The sequence below is a fragment of the Biomphalaria glabrata genome, chromosome 6, assembly GCF_947242115.1.
Source record: "Biomphalaria glabrata chromosome 6, xgBioGlab47.1, whole genome shotgun sequence".
Taxonomy (NCBI): Eukaryota; Metazoa; Mollusca; class Gastropoda; family Planorbidae; genus Biomphalaria; species Biomphalaria glabrata.
Genome location: NC_074716.1, coordinates 30,830,661 through 30,851,871, shown reverse-complemented (window position 1 = coordinate 30,851,871; position 21,211 = coordinate 30,830,661). Strand labels below are relative to the sequence as shown.

The 21,211-nt window shown below is 38.2% G+C and overlaps 1 protein-coding gene across 8 annotated transcripts in view; it reads right to left on the bottom strand.

Moving 5' to 3' along the window:
* Positions 1 to 13,555: 13,555 nt before the first annotated feature.
* Positions 13,556 to 21,211, bottom strand: part of LOC106069490 (uncharacterized) — a 76,069-nt gene continuing 68,413 nt past the window's right edge. For all 8 annotated transcript variants that reach the window (XM_056031774.1, XM_056031780.1, XM_056031779.1 and 5 more), the window contains one exon: positions 13,556 to 17,085. In XM_056031774.1, coding sequence (XP_055887749.1) covers positions 15,830 to 17,085 — 1,256 coding nt within the window. In that variant the 3' untranslated portion in view covers positions 13,556 to 15,829. The remainder of the gene's footprint in view (positions 17,086 to 21,211) is intronic.

Below are 21,211 nucleotides of genomic sequence, written 5' to 3'. Positions count from 1 at the left end.
GGGGTATTTTATGTGCATAACGTATAAAGTTTGTATTGACATGGAAATAGATAATACAATGAAAGTTGTGTATCATATTAAACAGTAATGATAAATAATGAAAGCTACAAAGTAGTAGACTTCAATTTAATGAATTATAAATAATTGATATAATTTCACTCAATATAAATTATGTTTTAAATTATTTTTTGAAAGAGTACTATGGGACGAGCTTAACAAGTGGTTAACACATTTCATGTCCAATGTTCTGTTTCATTAAGAGACAGACAGGTTGCTACTATGTGTGTAGTTGTTTGTCATTCAATGAAATAAAGCTTTGAATGTAACATGGTTGTGTTATTGTTGAAGTACGACAACACCTTTTCAGACTTCCTATTGGTGATCTATACAAAACAAAGAGTCTTTACAAATAAGGCATCACATCAACTAGATTGTAATTCTTTCCCCATTCAAACTCTTCATGAATCTCTTATCATCAATACAGGCAACTGACATCGTCATTGGCCTCACTAATAATAATACTAAGGCTTGTCGTCGAGTCCGAAGATTAGTAAGGAATGCAGTATTTCCCGTGGCTGCGCAGCCCCAGCTGTGACATACATATTTGGCCACATCCAGGGCAAGCATAACCATTGTCCGCAGGTGGTCGATTTAGATTGTCTTTTCGCCGTCTGCGTCCATTGGACCTCAATCACTAAAATGAACGGTCACGTGATTACCATTGATTAAACAACGAAAAATACTGTCACGTGATAACCATTGTTGATTCGAATTAGGTTGCAAGTTGTATAGGAGAGATAGGGAAGCACATGACTCAAGATTGTTTGTTTACCATTGATGAATGTGGTACCTACATGTACTTATGTTTGCAAAACGCACTTTATGCAATGATGAAATGTTTTGGTGATGAAATGTTGCACTGATGAAATGTTATGGGGATGAAATGTTGCACTGATGAAATGTCTCGTAGGATGTCAGGGAACCCACTATGGCCACCCGTTACTCTGCTTGAACTACACATCCTACTACACACTGGTTATTATCGCAAAATAAAAACATTGAGGGGTCATCCATACAATTAGTCACATTTAATAAAATAAGGCAATATTTAAGTACGAAGAGACTGACTCTTGTATTACAAGAAAAAGGACGCCTGTTATAAGCTCGACCTGACCAAGGCATAATTTTTCGACTCAGAACCGGACACAACAGAATGAGACAACATATGTTCCTGAAGCGTAACGTCGGGACAAGCAAAACCTGCCCTCGTGGATCATCACCAGAGAATGCTGACCCTGTCCTTCAAAGCTGCATATGCCTACTATATCAATAGGCCTGAACAAGACTCTGGCCCTAAAACACTCATATAGAACAAAAAACTATACGGAGAACTGCCTGATCTGGAAACCACTGCGCGGTTCATCTCATATATAGGATTACTGATCTGAACCCTCCGACATGTCAAATGAGAACGAAGAAGAAGAAGAAACTCTCATATGTACAATTGTTGAAACTTGTAAAAATTCCGGATCAAATTAATACAAAATGATTTTATTTTTGGTCAATCGTGAAGATAATGGTCTGGTTCACATGTATTTAATGAGAATGAGATAAATGGACAGAAATTAGCAAACGTCAAAAAGTTTGTCTGTCTGGGAAGCACAATATCAGCAAACGCCAACCTAGATGATGAGGTTGATTTCCGTGTGACTCGAGACAGTGCTGCTTTTGGCAGACTTCAAGAACAAGTGTGGCATCGGAGAGGACTCAGCATATCCACAAAACTGAAAGTCTACAGTGTTGTAGTCCTCCCGTCACTCCTATATGCATCAGAGTCCATGACCCTAAATTCTCGTCACACCAAAAAGCTAAACTCCTTCCACCTACGCTGTCTAAAGAGTATCCATAAGGTGCGTTGTTCATACCAGACACAGAAATCTTAAAGCTGTCCAACATGTACAGTATCGATGCGACTGTAAAAGGTCCCAACTTCGATGGGCAGGACATGTAGTCTGCATGCCAGACAAACGCCTTTCCAAACGACTTCTGTACGGGGAGCTGTGTGCAGGAAAGCGCTCACAGGGAGGCTAATACAGGCGCTACAAAGACACTCTCAAGAGCTCCTTCAAGGAATGCGATATCCACATTCACGGCTGGGAAGCACTAGCTCTCGATCGCTCCTCATGGCGTGAAGCTGTGAGTCTCGGAGTCTCAAGATATGAAGCAAGAAGAGTGGCCAGGGCGAAAGAGCGCCGAACCAACAAAAAGCTGAGAGAAGAAGCAGGCCTATTTACAACTGACCTAACCCACCCACGTATGCGGCCTGCTTTTTAAAGCGAAGATTGGACTTTACAGTTATCTTCGAGTCCATAGGAAATGAGAAAATGTGCTCATCTTCGACTATTATGTATTTAATGAAATCAGTTGCCTAAATCATACATTTAAACACTGCAGTACTTCAAATAAGTTTCCTCCACATCTATGGGGCTGTTGATGTAAAGCTTCTCTGGCTGACGGATAACGAGGATGTAATGTGACCAGCACAATGATCAACCGCCTTTACTTTTCCAACTTATGTCAGGTACCGTGAGGTACCCCTTAGAGTTGGGTGGACTCAGGACTCAAAATGGCGTTAAAATGATTATTATTATTAAAATATTTAAAAACAAGCAAAATATGAAAAAAAAAATAAAAAAGATAACTTGCTTATATTGAGCCAGATTGAATCATTCAATCATGCAAATCTTAGATCTAGACAAACAAAAATGTGTGCAATCGTTAATATTTTTGTTTAGCGCAACTTTCATGCTTATAGCATGCTCAGGGCGTTATGGTCCAAACACTTTTGTGGACCAGTGGGCTGGGTAGGGTAGGGGGTATCTGGGAGAAAGCTTCCGTCCTGCCCTTTCAAAAACAATTTTTAAAAAAAGTTATTTCCAATTGGAGCCTCCGTGATGAAAGGCCGACTTGTTAGTCCCTGAACTATCCACCTAGAAGATTTTGTAGTCTATTATTAGTTTTAAATCAAGAAAAATAGAACAAAATACTTGAAAAAATAACAATAAAAATAAGAAGTGTAATTGTATCCCATAGTTTGGATCAGTCATGTCATTCAATGATAGATGTAGACTATAATAAAGCTGTGCGATTAGACATAGTTTACCAATTAATTTTTTTTTTTTAGCACAATGTCTTGCTTTTAGTTTTCTCAATGCGCTATGATCCTATGACTTGTCTGGACCAGACCAGCTGGGAAATGAGATGGGGGGGGGGGAGAGAAAGAGGAGGGTATCTAGGTAAATGTTACCGTGATTGTGATCGCTTTTTAAATGTTTTTTTATATGAAAAAAATGTTGTACTACTTGAATTCGAACTCGAGGGATAAATCCTCCTGCAGAATGTACACTAGCCACTGTGCCAGCGAATTGCAAACGAAAATAGAAGGTTAATAATTTTCTATTGTTAGTCTCAAACTTTTAAGTTTCGACCTAATTCTCTACTCTACTCGCATCTGTCGAGTAATTTTTAAAAACCTTATTCGATACCAAATAAAGCAATCAATTACCAAAAATTAATTAACTAATTTGTTACTTTTTCTAGTGCTTAGACGTCCCTTAGGTCAGTTAGGTGATTAGACGCTCCTCATGTGATTGGACGCCCCTCATGTGATTAGACGCCCCTCATGTGATTAGACGCCTCTCATGTGATTAGACGCCCCTCATGATTAGACGCCCCTCATGTGATTAGACGCCCCTCATGTGATTAGACGCCTCTCATGTGATTAGACGCCCCTCATGTGATTAGACGCCCCTCATGTGATTAGACGCCTCTCATGTGATTAGACGCCCCTCATGATTAGACGCCCCTCATGTGATTAGACGCCTCTCATGTGATTAGACGCCCTTCATGTGATAAGACGCCCCTCATGTGATAAGACGCCCCTAACAATATAAGACACACTTCTTGTGTTTAGACGAACCTAACATGCCCATATCCCTTTAACGCGATAAGACACCCCTCATTTGTTTAGAATTTTATATGTACCCAATATGCTTAGGCTATTGTGAGATGCCCTAACATGAGTAAACGCCCTTCATGTGCTAAGACGCCTATAAGTTGCCTTGACGCCCCTAAGGTGACACCTATACAGTGATGAGACGTCCGCAACGTTAAGCAATCATTGTTCGGAACTTTTGACCATTGAAAGAGGAGTGCATTAAGATACACAAGTTACCTACAAAAATGCATCTTTCGTAAAAGTTAAATGTTAAAGAAACATACAAGTTTGTTTATAAACTGTTTCGTGACTTTCTGTTAGGGAAATGGATAACTCTTAACTGCGTCTAGAGTTTATGCTTAGACATACAAATTCATGCATGAATAGATTAGCATATCATTAACAGGCCTACTGACCGAAACCAGTAGGCTACATTTCAACACTGCTAGGTCATTTCAGGTGAGTGGAAACCTCGGAAGGTCAAAGGTCGCGGAACCGAAACTGAACCTATTTTAGGACTGGTTTAGAGAGCTTTTCAAGAAAACACAGTAATTGTATACGGGCAGAATGAGATGTAAGGCCTTGGAGATTGTGTCGCCACGTCTTTGGTTCAAACTGAATGGGATAATACCCTATTCACGGTAGCACCGCCTCAGTGCACACATACACCACACACATACAAACACAAGAAAAAAAAATAGAGGGCGTAGATCAATTTCCGTTTTAGTTTTATTTTGTTTTTAAAGAGGGTAAGAAAATGAGGAGAGGAAATGTAAAAGTTTTAGGATTCATAATAATAATAATAATAATAATAATAATAATAATGATAATAATAACTGAACTCTGCCTCCCTTTTTGGATATCTTGGAATAAACCAGAATGCCACGATAAACCAAAAAAAAAAAAAAATTAAAAGAGGACTTACTTGGTACATACAAGCAGAGAGTAAATAAAATTCTCAACACAAAACTGTCTGGCAGTAACCTCATCACGGCAATAAATAGCTGCGCCGTCCTAGAGCTCTGCTGCACTACACATGACTTTAATTGGACTGACACCGACCTACATGACATTGACAGGCTCAAGAGGAAATTACTAACCAAATTTCGATGCTTACACCCCAAGTCCTCCACCATAAGGTTATACCTGCCCAGGAAGGATGGGGGTCGTGGATTGCAGAACATCTTCAAACTGTGTAAGACGCAAGTTTCAAAAATACGACCAAAACTGCACGCCTCCAGCAATGAACTAGTTTCCTTCCTACGCAAATACGACTATGATGTGACACCTCTGAACCTACACAATGTTGATGTTAATGTCGGTTTGGACGACGTAGGGCATGAGATTCGCCAATGAAAAGAAAAAACACTCCACGGAAAATTCCCGGCTTTATTACATGGGGACAACATTGGCAAGGCTGCTTCCTTAGCATGTCTTAAAGCAGGTCATCTCTATCCTGAAACTGAAGGCCTTGTTACAGCAATACAGGACAGAGTAATCAGGACAAAAAATTACGAGAAACATATCCTAAAACTCAATATTGTTGACAAATGCCAAATGTGGAAATGTGGGTGAGTCTATTGAACACATAATGGCAGGATGTTCAGCCCTAACGGAATCTGCCTAACTTGGCTTTGACACATAATTTGATCGGTAAGGATACTCCTCCTTATTACAAATACTCACCACAAGAGGTTCTGGAGTCTACTGAGCATCTGCTGTACTGGAACGAACCTATTTTGACCGACAAAGCGGTAGATTTTAATTTTCCTGATCTGCTGTTCATCGCTAAAAAAGAAAAAGCCGCTACCATTATTGATATCGCCGTACCACTGTCTCATAATTTAAGAAAAACTGAGATAGAAAAACAAAGAAAATATGAGAACCTAGGCTTGGAGATTATAATAACAACTGACCTCACAGATACCTTCAAGGCCCTTGGCATTCCAAGGAACATCCTCGTTGCTCTCAGAGGGCGGTACTGCTGCAGACCTGCCTCATCACCAGAAAATTCTTCGGTGGAAACTGATAAAGGGACTACGATTAAATTTGTTTCTCTTTAACGAAACTCGACCCTGGCTGCGCCAGAGAATGAATAATCGTTCTTTTCTAATATAATAATAATAATAATAATAATAATAATAATAATAACAATAATATTTATTATCCATAATTAAATTTCTCTTCCAATTAGTGCATGACACTAAAAAAAAAAGAGATGACAGAGATAGATAGATAGATAGATAGATACATACATACATATATTGATAAAATTTATTGATAAACAATGACATTTTTGAACTAAAAATCAGTGACAACAATTTGTAGACTGCACTGACAATTAAAAGCTTAATAAAATAAAAATTATTTTATTTTGTAAAAAAAAAAAAGATTTTTCCTCCTTGAAATAGCTGACCTTTTTGCTCTTAATAACTAATGAATGATAAAATTTAAAAAAATGGATTTTTTTTTATCCCGCCCCAATTCCACCTTCCCATGAAGAAATTATGAATAAATCTACTTCAAGTCAGATGGGCCTTAACAAGACGGGGCGCAAAATGTTCCCGACCGTCTATTCATTTAATAAACTCTATAATGACTGGGGCCTACAAGTGGAAATACCAGAAGACTTAGACTGTTTAAGTAAAGGTTGTCTAGTTCTGTAGCCAAATTTAAATTATTATTTTTTTATACTTTGAAAAATTATAACGATCAAACTAGAGTTTTCCCAGTTTGGCCAAATAGCTCGTATTCTTTTCCCAAAGATAGACATCATCTGTCAAATTCTAGGATAATCGATCGAGCCGTTTTCGAGATCCGTGTCCAGGTTCCACACAGGTTTCGCCGATGATTTAAAAAGCTGAATACATGAATTGTAATAAAAAGTAAAACTGAATTGAGTTCGAGCGTGACTTATATTTCATGTGTACTCTTATTCTTGGTTTGAACTAATGATTTGTAAAATGTTTTACATGTTTCGGATGTTCCTTCATTTCTTCTTCGTTCTCATTGTTATGTTGGAGTGTTCAGATGCGTAGATCAATACATGAGATGAACTGCGCAGTGGTTTCCAAATCAGGGAGCTCTCCATATAGTTTCCTTTCTATTGGGGTGATTTGGGGCCAATGTCTTATACGGGCCTCTTGGTAAAGAGAGCAGTTTTGGAGGACGTGGTCTGCATTCTCTGGTGATACTCCACATGGGCAGATTTCACTGGTTCCAATTTTATGTTCCTTCAGAGTTGAAGATAATTACTTCCTAGTCCAAATCTCCCGCAGGACGACGGGGAATGGGAGCGGGCAGGGTTTGAACCCTGGACCATCGATAAATCTGAACGACAGTCCAGCGCGCAAAGCGCACGACCAGGCAGCCATCCGATGAAGTGGGTCTGCGAATAATAAAAACGTAAAGTGGTCATGAGACGACTCCAGATGAGGAAAGATGCAAAAGCTCGAAGGGAACTTGAGGTAAGAGATGCAGAGGGACCTACTTAGGAAGCAGGACTGTTTTAGCTGGGTTTTTTTTTTCTGCTTTTTTCAGAAATTAACTAATCTAAAGTTCACGTAGGTCATTTAGCTGTACGTATGAAACTAATTGTAAGATTTTAAATGAAATTATTATTCTCTGTTTTAGACAAGATACATCTTACTTATATAATGAATTTTTTGTGAAATTTTTAAATACTTTTTTCTAAATTTCCAAATCTAAACTTTAAACTCATTTTTCTCCAAAATGTTGGTTTTTGCATATGTCATCATGCCTTACAAAGAATTTCTCCTCAACTAATTGTTAGATTTTGATGAAATTTGAAACATGAAACCTTCTTTAGGACATTATATACTTTACTCGTAGAAAGTGTTTTTTTTTTTTCAAAATGTTATTTCTTTTTTTAAAAAAATGATTTTGATTAATATTTATCCTGTTTTTTTTATGTCAAAAATATACTAAAAATAAAAAAAAAATTAGTAAAAAATTAAAAATACTTGAATCTTCCGAGTTGTGGTGTTTGCAATTTAGAGTATCCTTTTTCTTATGTTTTAATTAAATTTCATGTAAATCTGATCATTAATTTTTACAAAATTATGAGTTTTAATTTGTATACAATAAACAATATGGCCGCAGTAACCATGGCAACCATTATTCAAAAAACATTTTTTAAGCATTATTTAGTTTAGAATATCAATATATATTACCATAACAATTTTCAAAAGCCTAGTCTTAGAAATAACAAAAATAAGATTTTCAGGGATACCTCCCCTCATGGGCGTAGCCAGGGGGGGGGGTTCTTGGGGTTCAAACCCCCCCCCCCCCCCCGAAATGAAACCCCCCCCCCCCAAGGGAGTTTATCGTAAATTTTGGATGGGGTTTTAAAATCAAAATCTTCCTCAACTGTGTTGTTGAAATTTGGGGATTGTTGTTTGCATTTTTTTGTTTTGTTTTATAGAAGAGGGGGATTTAACTGCAAAAACCTCTGGTAGGGGGTTTTTGTATCTCAAAACCCCCTGATAGGGTTTTTTTAAATCTCAAAACCCCCTGGTAGGGGGATTTAAACTCAAAACCCCCTGGTAGAGGGTTTTCAACTCAAAACTCAACTTAAAATCTCACCTAAAATAAATAAAATGAAATCAAAAATGAGTCACTTAACGTCTTCCAAAAGGGTCAGAATGTAATAAAGATTAATTATGTACACACACACACACACACACACACACACACATATATACACAAAACCCTCCCCGAAAAAAAATCCTGGCTACGCCCATGCCTCCCCTTAAGAGTAAACTATAAGACCAAAAAAAAGCCCCCAAACCTATCGTGTGCACGTCGTCGCTCTATCACTTCCTTTCTTAAAGAGATGAACACAAATGTTTAGCATACACACATCTTTATTTTTTTAAACTTTGTCTGTTGTAAGCACATATCTGAGGCGCGGTGGCTGAGCGGTAAAGCGCTTGGCTTCCTAACTGAGGGTCCCTGGTTCGAATCCTGATGAAGACTGGAATTTTTAAATTCGGGATATTTGGGCGCCTCTGAGTCCACCCAGCTCTGATGGGTACCTGACATTAGCTGGGGAAAAGTAAAGGCGGATGGTCGTTGTGCTGGCTACTTGACACCCTCATCATCTGCACTATAGACCACAAGGTCTGAAAGGGGAACTTTCCTTTACTTTTAAGCACATATTTGAAATATTTCTTTTGGCTATGGTCTCGGTTCTTTTTTGTATCCCTGCAGACTTGTAAAGGACACTATAACCTTTCTGTGACATTGTTTAGTTCACATATATTGTGCAAGAATTACATGATGGATATTAAAGACAAAACTGTTTCGTTGTCCATATTAATTAGATCTTGAGCACAGTGGGAACAACGGAGCTCATTTATGTTGGTACAAAATCTCCAAGTTATCTTTACCTTTAAAACTTGCTGCAATGGAATATATGTACTTAACGCTGGTAGTTAGTGATGTGTAGTTAGTGATGTGTAGTTAGTGATGTGTAGTTAGTGATGTGTTGTTAGTGATGTGCTTTACCCAACACTAACGCTCTAATCAATGCTGAGGATATTTAAAAAAAAAATTATGCATTCATTAAGTCTAGCTGCGTTCGTTTTAGTCATTGATTTGTTTTCGCTGGTCTTGTATTCGTAGATTAAGTAGCTCTATAGGCTAGGCACACAAATCGAATACTTTTGATGTGCGAAACAGAGGTTTTAGTTGGCCGATACCTAGTTTTTTGATCCGACAGAGGTTCGTGTTGGTCGATACCAAGGATTTGATCCGAATTGTAAATATAAAAAAGAACACCCTTTTTCGGTTTTACAAACTAATTGCAATTCGTTAACTTGTTCAATAGTTATGAAGGCTGGACACAGGCTCGATTTAAACAATCAAAATCTTAATTGCCTGATACATTTTATTTCTTTCAATGGCGTTTCTCACTTGCTTTTTCTGGGTAGGGAATCTTAAGAAGATAATCAAGCTGGCCATCTAGTCGGATTTCCCTATTAAAATGTATGAATATTGGTGGCTGTTGGAAATGTTTTCAGGAGGTTTAAAAAATGTAGTTGGCGAAGACTGTATCCCTCTTTAGTTATCTCCCCTCTCTTTCTATGTAGGTATTTTTTTTTAAATTCTTGACATTGTAAACAATTTTTCACCTCAGACAGCGACCCATGTTTCTTTTTTTTTTCTTTCTTATTATTCGTGAAGTCCACACAGCCGTCAAGTGTCTATCTTCTACTAGTTCAACAGGCTTACGACAACAACGTCCCTCATCCTCCTCCATTCACCTCATTTGTCCTTTACAACGGGGCCTCCATTGAGAGGTCACCACTTAACAAACGTCCTCACTAAACCACCCCCTTCCCCCTTCCCAAAAATTTTTTTTTAAAATCCATAGCAAACTAAAAAAAACTCCTCTTCAAAATATTTGCCCATGTCGTGAGAGGGGGAGGATCTTGTACAGTTAAGTCCGGTAGATGAGAATTTTTTTTATACTTAGATCTGTTCTCTTGGGGTGTAGGGGGGCAGGTCTTCGAGGGTTGTCGGTCAGACTTGGGTTGGAATTTAACGCAATAAATCATCTTAAGTTCTGACCTTAGACCAACTCTAGGGCGACAAAGTGAGACGACCAAACAAAAAAAAACAACACAAAAAGCTGTTAAGATGACTCGTCCACTTCGCCCTCTCCTCCCCTCCCATGCTTACACTTCATACCTGCCTCGTTTTGCATTGGAATTCACCTCCACTCCCTCATCCCTTTCCCCCCTCATTTCGGATTCGCTCTTGAAATAGCGGAATGCATCAATGTAAATTAAATGCATAACATTTTTTAAACCTTACGGAAGACCCGGAAGTGATTGGACGAGAGGAATGCTGGGAAAACAAGACGGACAACTTCCTTCGCCTTTCTGAGATATGGAATGAAAAAAATGTTAAGGTCAGACTCCTTTTGTTTTGAGTTCAAACTTTAGGGCTCACTGAATGATACACTTACGTCAGTACCAGAAGAGATGTCGACAACTGATGAGTTGTGTGCCCTGTGCGAGAGAAATAGATACTTAGACTTACTTAGGTCCTCCCGCGCCGTTCGGAGCATTGGGCGGCAAGCTGTCTCCATAATGATCTGTCACTGGCAATGTCTGAAGCCTCCTCCCACCTGGTGTCCACTGTTCTGAGGTCCTCCATGAAGGTGTGTCGCCAGGTAATACGAGGACGTCCCTGTTTGCGCTTTCCTCGTTTTGGCTTCCATGTTATCGCAACTCTTGGTGTGCGTAATTCATTTTGACATAGAACATGCCCCGCAAACCTCATGCGACGCTCAGTCACAACCTCACTAAGTGTTCGACTCCCAGTTCGGCATAGGATTTCCTTGTTTGAGATCCGGTCTGTGTAACTGACTCCCAAAATCCGTCTCAGCCATCTTTGTTGAGCCACATTTAGTCTTTTCTCAATTTTGACAGATGACTTCCACGTCTCACATGCATATGTAGCAGTTGGAATGACGATTGTGTTGAGAAGGTGTATTTTTGTCTCGAGTCCAATGGCTTGGCTAGTCCAAATAGGCAGCAGCCTTTGGAAAATGCTCCCTGCCTTTCCTATTCGGCATGCTACATCATGGTAAGCATCTCCATCATTTGTTATGATGCTGCCAAGGTACGTGAACTTGTCCAGCTCTTCAAGCTTTGACTCGCCAAGTCTGACGGGGACACCCTTTGCCTTATATCCCACTCGCATAATTTTAGTCTTATCCAAGTTTATGCGGAGGCCAATTTTGGGAGCCTCTCTGTCTAGGCTCTCCGTCATTTCTTGAATGCATTTATTTGTAGCCCCGAGTAGTGCAACATCATCAGCAAAGTCCAAGTCCGTCAATCGGAGTTGTTCATGCCATGGAATACCAAAAGGCAGTCTGGTTCATTGCTCTCCTCATTATGTAGTCGATGGCTAGGAGGAAAAGGAAGGGAGGTAAGATGCACCCCTGTCTCACACCTGTCTCGATTGTAAAAAACTCTGTTGTTCCCTCTTCTGTTTTAATGCAGCAACTAGACTGACTGTAAAGGTGTCGTAGGATCTGGACGAATTTTTCTGGGATACCGTATTCTCTAACTATTTTCCATAGTGATTCTCGGTGGACACTATCAAACGTTTTTTTGAAGTCCACAAAACTGATCGTTAGCCGTTGTTGGTACTCAAGACTTTGTTCTATGATATTTCGTAAAACGAAAATCTGCTCTGTACATGATCTGCCTCTTCGGAAACCTGCTTGTTCTTCTCTGAGCCTTTCATCTACAGACTGTTGAAGCCGTCTCAACAAAACAGTGCTGAAAACTTTGCCTGGGACAGAGAGGAGAGTAATGCCCCTCCAGTTGCAGTCTGCCAAGTTGCCCTTTTTTGGAAGCTTTACAATCATTCCCTTTTGCCAGTCCTCTGGGACTTTTGAAGTTCGCCAACAGAGATTTAAGAGATCAGTCATTCTGTTAACAATGCACTGTCCCCCATATTTTAGCATTTCGGCTGATATCATGTCTAGTCCTGGTGCTTTGTTATTCTTTAGCACTGCTATGGCCATGGTAACCTCCTCAGCAGTTATTGGGTCTGTCTTGACCTTGAGATCATTGTCTGGAGAGGGGTCCTTAAATATGTAAGTTAGGTCTGGCGACAGTTGGTTAAGGGTCTCTTTAAAGTGCTCTACCCATCTTGCATCTTGTTCTTCTTTCGTTAACAAAGTTTTGCCTTGCTTGTCTTTTATTGGTGCCCCATGTCCACTCTTTGCTCCAGTGAGATCTCGGACAATACGATGGAGGGTTTTTGTGTCATTTCTGCTTGCAGCTGCTTGTGCCTCTTGTCCCTTCTGCTCAATCCAGTCCCGTTTATCTTGCCGACAGCTTCTCTTTACTTTCAGAAATAGATACATAAACTTTTATTTATTTATTTTTTGCCGTTCATTTTTTGGTAGTAGAGTGTACACAAGAGAAGTCAGAGTTTGAAAACAGAAATAATTCAATTAAATACCATTCCAGTAACTGTACATATTTTTTTAATATATTTTTTAAAAAGATTTTATCAATAATTGTATAAGTTTATCTCCCTTTCACTTAAAGGGGCAACACAAGTTTATCTTCCTTTCACTTAAAGGTAAACACCTCCATCTTCCTATCAACATGCAACGGACGAAAATTACCTTTCCAACTTGAACTCTCCGTGAACAAGAACAATCAGAAAGTCACATGTTTAATCAAATCAAAACTGAAAACACGTTAATATTTTATTTGAAAATAAACACAAGTTGAAGAATAACACAGTTGCAAAGAAAGTTTGTGTGGAAACACAAACTCGGAATTGCCCCCCCCCCCCCGGTCCATTCTGGCAGGTAAATAGGCAGGTTTAGATATTTTCAGCATGAATTTTAGAAGCTATGAACTGTAAACTGTCAACAAACACAACCCTATCTCCGTCAATACGCAAAAAAAAAAAATCAGTAAGAATCGGTCTCAGTATCTAAAGTGTTACCAGCATTATTGTATTGTTAGATGGACTAACAACATGATACTACAAGATACGGAGATTTATCTATGTTTTATTATTATTACATTGTTAATATCCATGTGAATAAAAAAAAAGACATAATGGGACATTAGAAAGAGACAATTGTACAGATTTTGTGCGTGATAAATTTAAACATGTATTTTTGGTTAGTATTGAAACAGAATTATTGAATATTGATATATAGAACATGTTTAAAAAAATGTTTTACATGTTTCGGATGTTCCTTCAGAGTTGAAGATAGTTTACTTCCTAGTCCAAACCTCCCGCAGGACGACGGGGGAAGGGAGCGGGCAGGGTTTGAACCCGGGATCATCGATAAATCTGAACGACAGTCCAGCGCGCAAACCGCACGACCAGTCAGCCATTCATCAATATGTTAATGCATTGTTAAGAATGTGTATTACATCAATGATCACTGACTACATTTGTAAACAAATCACTGAAAGATACTCATTAACAACTTAAAGATATAGAACTCCTTTTAAAAAAACAAAAAAAATCTAAGAGAAAGAACTCCGCATATATAACTATATATCTCAATAATGTAGAAGCTATTTCCCTCATTCGATGTCAAAGAAAACAATAATTATCAATAATGAATTAACTAATTGGTTAATGTTTTAATTGATTCATGTTTTATTAGGGGAAACAAATAATTGTTTAAAGTTTTAACCTGATCTGAGAATGGGTGTGGGAGAAATAACGTGTTCAATTATCAAAAGGGATGAAACTATACATATAAAGCCGTATCTGTGAATACTAAAGAATTATTTCCCTTGTTGGCATAAAACAAAATAATTTATTAGAAATAACCAATTGACTGATTCATGTATTGTCTACGGCGCTAGTGATGCCCAAAATACGGCCCGCGGGCCAGATCTGGCCCGAGATGTGGTTTTATCCGGCCCGCTGAAACGTCTGCACAAAGTGTAGAATAGGTTGAAAAATTTATCTTCACCCACGTTAGGGTCCTGACTGTATATTCTGATGAATTGGTTCCATGTCATTTAAAATGTGTAGGTTTATGAAATGTGAGAGCTGAAGAAACTACAAGTTGACTCTGAATTTAGAATCATACCAGGAAAATTGAACGGATCCATAATTATTTTTTGTGGAACATGATAATAACTCAACATATTTGTTTTGTAAATTGTAGCTGTTTTAAAAACAACAACATAAATACGGGCTTATACGGCTTTATAAAACAAATATGACGACATTCTTTGTTTGAGCCGCGAATAAAAGGTTGTTAAACTAAGCCTAGAAATTAAAGATCGATGGGAATATTTACCAAAAAGAGACAAGAAAATGAGTCTTTGGTAAAGCTAGCTACAATGTTGCTCACATTTTAAGAGAGAAATGAAGCCAGTTAATATTCTATTAATATCCTATTAATTAATGCAAGTATTAGATCCACTGGTTTCTAATAAAATTCTTTTAGGTCAATTTCATTTCGTTAATGTACATTTTCGGCCCGCAACACGAGTGTCGGAAATAAAAATGGCCCGCAGGTCGAATTGGGCTGAGCATCACTGAGTCTACGTTAATGATAAATGTGCAAAGTTTCAACTTGATTCACGAATGAGTGTATGAGAAATAACGTGTACAAACTTTTTACCAAACAGACACACAGACAAGAATGAGTTTCTATATGCTTTGTAAATTATCTCTCCTGACCATATTTCAGGAAGTATTTATTGAACTAAATTATCTCTCCTGACCATATTTCAGAAGGTATTTATTGAACTACTCCTGACCATATTTCAGAAGGTATTTATTGAACTAAATTATCTCTCCTGACCATATTTCAGAAGGTATTTATTGAACTAAATTATCTCTCCTGACCATATTTCAGAAGGTATTTATTGAACTAAATTATCTCTCCTGACCATATTTCAGGAAGTATTTATTGAACTAAATTATCTCTCCTGACCATATTTCAGAAGGTATTTATTGAACTAAATTATCTCTCCTGACCATATTTAAAAAAAAATTCCCGATGTAAATGGAAAACAAAGAATCACAACCCTAAAATAGACCATGCTTGATTTTATGATATACACCCTTCGTCATAATGACTTAATGATAAAACAACGAAGACTCTGCTTAACTATACGACACTCGTTAAGACCTAAGTTTATTAACCTACCAATAAACAATAAGATAATCTCACAATGACATAACGATGTATATTCTTCATTTTGTTAAAGTTTTCTATTCTTGACTGAAATGACCTAACGATGAATAGCTTTCATTTCGTGAGAGCCCATGATGCGTTGCAATTATGACCTAAAGATGATAGTTTAATCTGTGACTTTTCAGTTTGTCTTTCTCCATAAATTTCGCTTTGCACTGGCTACAACAATAAATCTGAGTAGGTCTGTGGGCTGGAGTATTGTCTTGCCTTGAAGTCAGTTCACGAAGAGGTTCAGAACTACACTCCCTCATGTGTCTATCTAGTGTTGCCTTTTCAGTAAACATTTTTGTACATTTTTTACAGCGTAGGTGGTCATCTCCCTTTGGGCCGCACGTTTTCTTGATATGTTCTTGCAGATTTGTATCGCTAATGAATCTCATCTTGCAGAAAGGGCAATCATAGAATTGTACTCTTTGGGAACTGACACTATAATAAGATCTAGTTGACTTTCCCATAGTTCCTTGTTTCTCAGATCCATTTCTTAGATCTGGGGTTCGCGATGGTCTTTCGACGTGATCTTGCATTCTCGATGGCTTTTTGTCATTTGAGGCTTGAGCCCTTAATTTGTTTGGTGGAGTTTGACATAGTGGTTTAAAAGTCCCTGAATGTGGTTTTGATGTAGAGCTTCTAGTATTTTCTGATAGATCTGTATGTATTTTGGACATTCTGTACCTGTCCTCTTGTGTTTTAGCAGATTTCGTTAATTCACGCAACGTTTTATTTTCGGGAGATGCTTTAAAATTATCTGAAGTTTTGAATGGTGTCTTTGTAGTTTTGTGTTGGTCAATCGGTTTTATACTCTTGATTTTTAATGTTTGGGGTTTTGTAGAGTTACTTTTATAGTCAGACAATTTGTCATCTTCTTTTTTATCCACGAAAATGTTAGAATGTTGGTGTGTGTATGCTGTTGTATTGGTGCTTTGAAATCCGAATTGGGGAGTTTTCCTATCTGGAACTTTTGTTCGATGCAGCCCTTCCTCTGAGAACTGATCTCCATGATTGTAAACATCTAAACTTCTCGGAGCTCTGTCATGCATGCCTAGCGGAAGATTCGTTTCGTAAGTTGACAGATTCCTAATTTTCTGAGCGCTGTTAATCACTGAAATACTTTCATTGACGCTGGTAGAGATGCCCTCATCGTCACTGTAACAATCTTTGGTATAAGTTGTAGAGCTGAGTCCACTGGGATTAGAGAGCGCTATTGATGAACCGTCACTTAGATCGTTGAGTGCTATTGATGACACTGAACCGTCACCCAGATCGTTGATTGGTATGTTGAAATCGATTTCTTTTTTCGGGTACATCTTTACTGACGTGTTCTCGGAGGAGTTGCAATCATGCATTAGATCTGAAAAGAAACAAAGAGGCGAATTACTTTTTGTCCATCTTCAAATATGTTTAGTTCATTAGACATTGTGCAAATATAGTTATTAAAATGCAATTTAGACATTAGAATGAAAAACCTGTCAAACTAAAAAGATAAGTAAAAGTGAGTTATACACTTTAATGATTTTATTTAAACTTTATATATATATATATATATTATGGCACGATTGGGAATTAGTTATTAGTTTCAGAAATAGGGGAAGTTTTGAGTTAGTGACAACGACGTGACTAGTAAAATCAAGACTAGGTTTTAAGAGGCGAAATATCAGCCGATGCAAACAGAATACTTTTAGGACGCCTTAGAGATAAGGAGCTTTTATAAACGTAGAGAGTTAGCTGACACATTCGAAGATTCCCTTCTTTACTATTTAACTTCTTGTTCGACATTCAGTATCAGCGTTGACTAACATATATTGATTGTACGGCTTTTCCAGTGTGTTATTGGATTTCGTTGAGTGCTACCTCCGTTTGGTTTATCTGCATTAGACACAGCACAAAAGCGCCTAACAACATATATATATATATATATATATATATATATATATATATATATATATATATATATATATATATATATTGTAATGTATTACATCCACTTTCTCAGAACCTTGGCATTAGTTGGATGAAGGAAGCTTTTCAAAGATTTCTCGCTTGTCCTTTTGCTGACTTTGTGTATTGTTTGTAATGTACGTCTATGTGAAAATCATTCCCCTCTACCTCACTGGGCTCATCGATCCTTTTGTGACAAGTCAAAAACTCGCTGTCAGAGTCACTCAAATTTATCACAGCATTAATTATTATTTTTCCTTATTTATTTATTTTATTTTAATTATTTGTCCATCCTACCTCCAATTTCTTCACCCGCCACACCTTTTCCTCTCCAGGCTAGACTTAGTTGACCACCTTGGAGATAGCTAAGGCGCGTCCTTTCATTTATCTGCCCTTGATCGGGGAAAGGTAGACACACAATCTCTTTTGTCTTCCCGCCGGATGTCTGAAGGACGATCGCGGTTGACACCACCTTGGTTTGAATGCAAGCTAATCCTTCTCCCCCCCCCCTTCTCTCACGTCTCTCTTTGATCTAAGAGATTACCCTGGTCAACACACCGCGTGATACTCCAAGGTGCGGCTCTTGTCGGACTTCACCCACGTGTAAGATAATTCTTAGCCTAGGACATTTCCGGTGTCCGCCCACACTTTTCAGGCATATATATATAGTAAACCAACTCAAATCACCCTCTCTTTCTCATTCGAGCTGAGCTATCGAGTCTGGACTATATCACTCATTCTTTCTCCTAGAGGAATACCTGGTGGTAAGCCGAACTTAATCACAAGTTCCATCTTAATTACTTTTGTGCTATTTCCATTGGATATTATCATGTGTATTTTGCTTAGTTCATTTATATTTAATTAGTGCATTGTGTATTTCTCACTGGCGTAAGTAGAAAACATAAACATGTCCTATGTATTTATTTATGTATTGCATTAATCTATTAATGCTACGTTGCTCAATTGATCGTTGATGCAACCATGTATATATTTGTACATCTTAGTCTATTTCCTTTATCTCGGTTGGCCGCCTTGATAATTTTACTATCGCACTAATACTGCGCTTAGAAAGGAGATATGAGTTATCTCCCCTGTAATGAATTATCTCCCCTTTACTCATTTTACTCTAATGAGAGTTGCGCCGCTTGAAGGGACATTCAAGCACGCTCCATTGTTCTCGACCCACGGTCATATGTAAACAAACCATCTGGGTCACTGACCACCGCCCATTTCACTTCCCCCCCCCCTTCTTTCGCTATCCACCTGTGTTGTTTATTTGAGATTATTATTTCCCCTTCTATGTACATTTTTATATTATTACGTTCTCTTTTATGTACATTTTTATATTGCTACTATCTGCCATCTATTTTCCAAATCCCATTTGTCATCATCTCCCCTTTATGCTCTAAAGCAATTTTACCAATCTGACGAATGCACCTCAGTCGAGGGCATCGATAAGATGCATGAGAGACATGTCCTAACTTGTCTTTATTTATCCGCAGCCTCCCTCAGGTGTCTGCCTATTTGCTATTTGCTGTTTAGTGTCCACACGACCCAACTCAACTATTTATCGGATTACTTACCTGCCTATTTGCCTACTGGCCTATTTAGGTGCTTAGTGCTATTCAGCACTGTATTTGCTATCAAGAATCACCTATCGCCTATTTGCCTACTGGCCTATCTATGTGCTTAGTGCTATTCAGCACTGCACTTTCCTATTGAGCATCATCTACCGCCTACGGAGATCTACTCAACTCTACTACTTGGCGCTATCGGCATTGCCCGCCTATTCGACAGCCCACCTGTCAAGCTATTAGGCGCGACGTCCCTATAGAGTCAGATCTGTGCGAGACGTCATAGCTACGCCAACCCTCTGCAACTCACTGGACATGTCCTGTTACCTACACTGCCCACGGCAGATCAGCTCTGCCCGCAGTAACCTTGTGCCCACGGTATCCGGCCACCCGCCATACTGTGCCCACTACAGATACTAGAACTTGGGACTGAGACTCCACAAGAACTATATCGCCGGCGTCCCTCTATCCGCTAGAGCGCCACCTCCAGCTGCAGAACCTCGAGCCAGGACACAGCCAGCTGCGACATCAACAGGAATACCAGCTAAGTCAGAGGACAAAGTGACATACTCTCTTATTAGGTGCAAGAGTGATGATTAAACATAGAATATACTAGAGATAGATGCAAACCCTCCCCCTTTTTATTCTTATATGTATATTTATGTAAATAAATATTCTTCATTTTTAACTTTTGTATCTACCTTTCATTGCTTTGTCTCGTTGCGTGTCTGCTCCCGATTCATATGCTGATAAGTGGGGGTGTGATAGCTTTAAAAATAATCATCCCCTAGACATAAAACGTGCCAGACACACGTCACATTTCCCCACCTGTCACACCTTTGGACATTTCAGGAACTTAAATTTGCTTCCATGTAGAAGCCAAAACACAAATAAAAGTGGACGATGCCTCTAAATACTTCAAGATCATTTTTTACTCTTCTTATAAGAAAGAGAACTTTGAAATCTTTAATGTTCATGTCATCTTGGACAAAGTGCATCGTTTTGAAGCTGTTGACCACAGGGAAGCATTTCTCCAGGTTGGGAGACTTATACAGGGAACACTTTACTCCTTGACCTATTTGAAAGCTTATCAAATGATGTGACCATTGCTAGAGTGGGTCAAATCATACACTAATTGCGGACCCGCTAAGTCCAGTTATATTTACAATACATTAAATACACTTTGTTTTAAAATCCCCCAGAAAAAAAAATTAAGTGCAAATTTCTTCTTCAAATTGAAACAATCATTTATTCAATAATTAGTTTCAATAAACAGCCATTAAATGTTTTGCAAGGGAAAAACAATAGATTTTATAGATAATAATAATAGAATTCCTATCAATGTAATGTCCGAGTTATACGATTTAATATAAATATAGTTATTAATTTCTAAAATATTATGTAAATCTATTGTCTAGTGCAGGGATGGGCAAATTACGGCCCGCTGGCCACATGCGGCCCGCCGAAGTGTTTTATGCGGCCCGCGAATACCTACAGAAATCATGTGTACCCACAGTATTAACATATAAAAATGCTAATCTATTAAAAATAATTCTAAATTTCCCAATAAATTATGGAAACTCTCTCATCAGGGGCGGACTGGCTGTCAAAATCGGCCCCTGCATTTCTCTACCATTCGGCCCCAAACTTGAATATCATATAATAGGCATCCAATTCTAGTTCTACTTGTCCTAAAAATCAATTTTTTAAGTTTGATAATGTATCGATAACTGAACGCATGCACACAGTAAACTTTATATCTTTATAAGAAATATAAGCGTTATCTTGCTTGTTAATGGCTAAGTATGTAGGGGCTCTTCAAGGATGAAGCCTACTACGGCTGTTGGCTATTAGCCTACATTATTTCGGAAAATGTGATAAGATAAAAGTAGCATAATACTGTAAGAGTCTGTTAAAGTTGTGTTTAAAACACGACGCTTATTTTGCAACAAAATGCTATAAAAC